At 40.0% G+C, this 737-nt stretch overlaps 1 protein-coding gene across 1 annotated transcript in view; it reads left to right on the top strand.

Annotated features, from left to right (window-relative positions):
• Window positions 1–737, top strand: part of ahnak (AHNAK nucleoprotein) — a 22,746-nt gene that overhangs the window by 19,455 nt on the left and 2,554 nt on the right. Inside the window, exon 7 of the mRNA XM_017307026.1 lies at window positions 38–736. Coding sequence (XP_017162515.1) covers window positions 38–736 — 699 coding nt within the window. The remainder of the gene's footprint in view (window positions 1–37; window position 737) is intronic.

Raw genomic sequence — 737 nt, 5'->3', positions numbered from 1 at the left:
ATGCCTAAGATAAAAATGCCTTCATTAAATTTGAAAGGTCCAAAAGTTGATATGCCAGACTTTGATCTTAATCTAAAAGGCCCTAAAGTTGAAGGAGATCTGGATGCTAAAATACCAAAGATTAAAGGAGATCTCAAAGGTCCAGAAATGGACATGGAATGCCCAGACATTGACATTGAGGGTCACAAAGGTGGTCTGAAGATGCCTAAATTCAAGATGCCCTCATTTGGTTTTAAAGGACCTAAAGTGGAAGGTCCAGATGTTGATATCAACCTCCCCAAGACAGATATTAATGTGAAAGCACCAGATGTTGACATCGAAGGAGCAGACCTTGATATTGAGGGACCAAATGCCAAACTGAAAGGTCCCAAATTCAACATGCCAAGCATATCTGGACCAAAGATATCCATGCCAGATGTGGATTTCAACTTGAAAGGCCCCAAAMTCAAAGGTGACATGGATGTTTCAGGTCCAAAGATCAAAGGAGATATCAAATCACCTGAAATAGACATCAAAGGTCCAGAAGTTGATATTGAAGGACCAAAGGGAGGATTTGAAATGCCTAAAATDAAAATGCCTTCACTAAATTTGAAAGGTCCAAAAGTTGATATGCCAGACTTTGATCTTAATCTAAAAGGGCCCAAGATTGAAGGGGATGTCGATGTTAATCTGCCAAAGATAAAAGGAGATCTCAAAGGTCCAGAGGTGGACTTTGAAGGCCCAGACATTGACATTGA

The sequence above is a fragment of the Poecilia reticulata genome, linkage group LG10 (genome assembly GCF_000633615.1).
Source record: "Poecilia reticulata strain Guanapo linkage group LG10, Guppy_female_1.0+MT, whole genome shotgun sequence".
In the NCBI taxonomy this organism is placed as follows: Eukaryota; Metazoa; Chordata; class Actinopteri; order Cyprinodontiformes; family Poeciliidae; genus Poecilia; species Poecilia reticulata.
Note: the sequence above shows the minus strand (reverse complement) of the source record. Positions and strands in the feature narration are given on the sequence as shown.